At 61.0% G+C, this 2,850-nt stretch overlaps 1 protein-coding gene across 1 annotated transcript; it reads left to right on the top strand.

Annotated features, from left to right (window-relative positions):
* The first annotated feature begins 1,022 nt into the window (after window positions 1-1,022).
* Window positions 1,023-2,582, top strand: LOC109745835 (F-box/kelch-repeat protein At1g80440). Its single transcript, XM_020304945.4, has one exon. The coding sequence runs from the start codon at window positions 1,036-1,038 to the stop codon at window positions 2,374-2,376; it is 1,341 nt and encodes a 446-aa protein (XP_020160534.3). The 5' UTR covers window positions 1,023-1,035; the 3' UTR covers window positions 2,377-2,582.
* Window positions 2,583-2,850: the final 268 nt, after the last annotated feature.

Here is a 2,850-nt window from a genome sequence, read left to right as displayed (position 1 = left end):
CAAAAAAGAAAAAGAAAAAAAGAAAGAGATGGTGGAACCCTTATGGAAAACCATGCGGCTTCGGGCGTCTGGTGCGGGCCTGCAGCTCTCGTGACGACGACCGACGTACGGGATCGATGCCGGCAGCGCGGCGCTCCGACCTGTGAACTGTGCAGCTTCCGACACATAACGGCGAGACCCAATCGTTGGAGTGCTATTTCTCTATAACACCAAGGCCACGCGTCACCTCAAGTGTGAGCGTTTTAATTAAACTCCATGCCTATCTCATCCGGACCGCACACGTGGGCCGATGCCGTGGAACTCAATCAGCTGCGGGCTGCGGCGGAAACTGCTGCTGCTGAAGGGAAGAAGAAGGCTGACTCGGACGGAGAATCTATCCGTTCGTAGCAGGACGAAGCCGACAAGGTAATCATGCACCAATGTCTAGAAAAAAAAAGGTAATCATGCACCGGTGCACTGATTTTTCAGGCCAACGTGGGCCTTGTGCATTGGTTGCCCGGCGCCACCACGGCTTTCAGATCCATCCGTAGACGAGCTCGGCAGCGGCTTCTTTCTTTTCGCAGGAGACGCCAATTGGGTTTGAAATTTTCTTCACCCTACTCCTGAAAATCAGCACTCCAGTGTCAGGCAGGGTATGGCAGGGATTGCAAAGTCAGATGATCCACGCCCCTCCACTTCTCCGGTGGTATCGAGATTTCCTTGAGAACGGCTTTGCTTGGGAAGACGCAAATCTGGCCCAGATACGAGATTGCAACCTTATTACCAAAAAAAGAACTTGAGCTAGGCGTCTCGTCTGGTACAAACAAGATACAGGAGGATAGCAAGTGATAAACCTTGAGAAAATCCATCTTATCCCTTCCCTTGCACCGCCGCCATACTACATACGGATCGCTTACTGCACCACGACACTGTCGTCCCTCTCGCGGACCGCGATGCCGCTAAAAGATCTGGAAGAATCCGCCGCCCCGCGCAAGTACGCGACGATAAGCTCCAAACCGTCCCGGGCCCACACGCACGCCCCCACTTAATTCAGAAATGTACCGGTTCCTCTGTTTCCTCTGCTCGGCCCCCAACACCCCGTATAAATACGGCGCGCCACTCCCGCCACTCGCCGCACACAAGAGCATCAGCACGCAGCTCTCACGCACAACAAATCAAGCAAGCTCAAGCTCTGACTCGTTTCTTGCTCAGTTCATTCCAGTCCAGTGCTGTTCAGTAATGAGCAGCTGCTTTGCGGCGTCAGCGATGAGCGACCTGATTCCGGGGTTGCCGGAGGAGGTGGCGAGGGAGTGCCTCATCCGGGTGGGCTTCGACCAGCTGCCGGCCGTGCGCCGCATCTCGCGGCAGTGGAAGGAAGAGGTCGAGTCGCCCGACTACGGCCGCCTGCGCCGCGCCGAGGGGCTGGCGCGCCCGGTGCTCGCCATGGTCCAGGCGCAGCCCGAGCGCGTCGAGCCTGGCCCGGCGCAGAAGCACGCGTCGGCGTCGGCGGCCAACGGCGGCCCCGCGAACAACTACAGGATGGTGCTGCTGGACCCGCTGGAGGGGCGGTGGGCTCCGCTCCCGGTGCTGCCCGGCCCGACCGGGAGCCTGCCCCTGTTCTGCCAGGTGGCCGCGGTGGACGGCGCGCAGGGGAGGAAGCGGCTGGTGGTCGTCGGCGGGTGGGACCCGGAGTCGTGGGCGCCGACCGACTCGGTGTACGTGTACGACTTCTTGACCGGCGCGTGGCGGCGCGGGGCGCCCATGCCGGGCCCGCGCCGGTCCTTCTTCGCCACCGCGGCCGTCGGCGGGGCCGTGTACGTCGCCGGCGGGCACGATGAGGAGAAGAACGCGCTCCGGTCGGCGCTGGCGTACGACCTGGACGCCGACGCGTGGGCCGCGCTCCCGGACATGGCGGAGGAGCGCGACGAGCCGCGCGGGCTCTGCGTCGGCGGCAGGTTCCTTGTCGTCGGCGGGTACCCGACGCAGGCGCAGGGGCGGTTCGCCGGCTCCGCCGAGGCCTTCGACCCGGCGACGGCGGCCTGGGCCACCGTCCAGGAGGGCCTGCTAGAGGACGGCGCGTGCCCGAGAACCTGCTGCGTGGCGCCGGGAGCGGAGCGCATGTACATGCTCCGCGACGGGAACCTCGTGGCCCGCGACGGCGGCGCCTCGGCGGGGTGGCGCACGGTGGCGTCCGTGCCGGAGGACGCCCGTACCGCCTCGACAGTCTCCGCCATCCCCGGCGGCCGCGTCGTGGTGATCGGCTCAGGTTGCCACGGAGGCGACCAGACCGTGTACATGCTGCGCGACGAGGCCGGCAAGGCCGCGTCCTGGGCACGCGCCCCGGCACCGCCGGAGTTCTCTGGGCACGTGCAGGCTGCATGCTTCCTAGAGATCTGACCACCTGAGCGTATGTACAGAACCATGAATAGTGTATATAGAGGTATATGTGCACATAACGCATCAATGCGCGTCTGCGAGGGCTGCGCCTTTTTGCGCCATGACTCGAGCTTGCATAGCACCCATGTAAGAAAATGATGGTTAAACGAGTCCAGAAAGATCGTTGCAATGAACAAAGCTCAATGATAAGATGCCGGTTCTGTTTTCGATTTTGTTCTGCCACGACACTAGATGTCGATCGCCACTGAGAGGATTCTGGAGCTGTTTTACACCGACCAATGGGTGCCGTTTTTCTGTTTGTTTTGTTCAGCTGGGACATTGAGATAGGCCTTCTAGAACATGTCGTTGCAAACAGAGGCGGTCTGCTTTGCTCTGTGCTGGACAAGACAAGAGTCCTTTTGGAGAGTGAAGTCTTGGGAAGCTTCTGCAACGGCTTATCCTAAATTTGGAAGGACGACGATGCCCAATTTCATC

The sequence above is a fragment of the Aegilops tauschii genome, chromosome 7, assembly GCF_002575655.3.
Source record: "Aegilops tauschii subsp. strangulata cultivar AL8/78 chromosome 7, Aet v6.0, whole genome shotgun sequence".
NCBI classification, from domain to species: domain Eukaryota; kingdom Viridiplantae; phylum Streptophyta; class Magnoliopsida; order Poales; family Poaceae; genus Aegilops; species Aegilops tauschii.
Note: the sequence above shows the minus strand (reverse complement) of the source record. Positions and strands in the feature narration are given on the sequence as shown.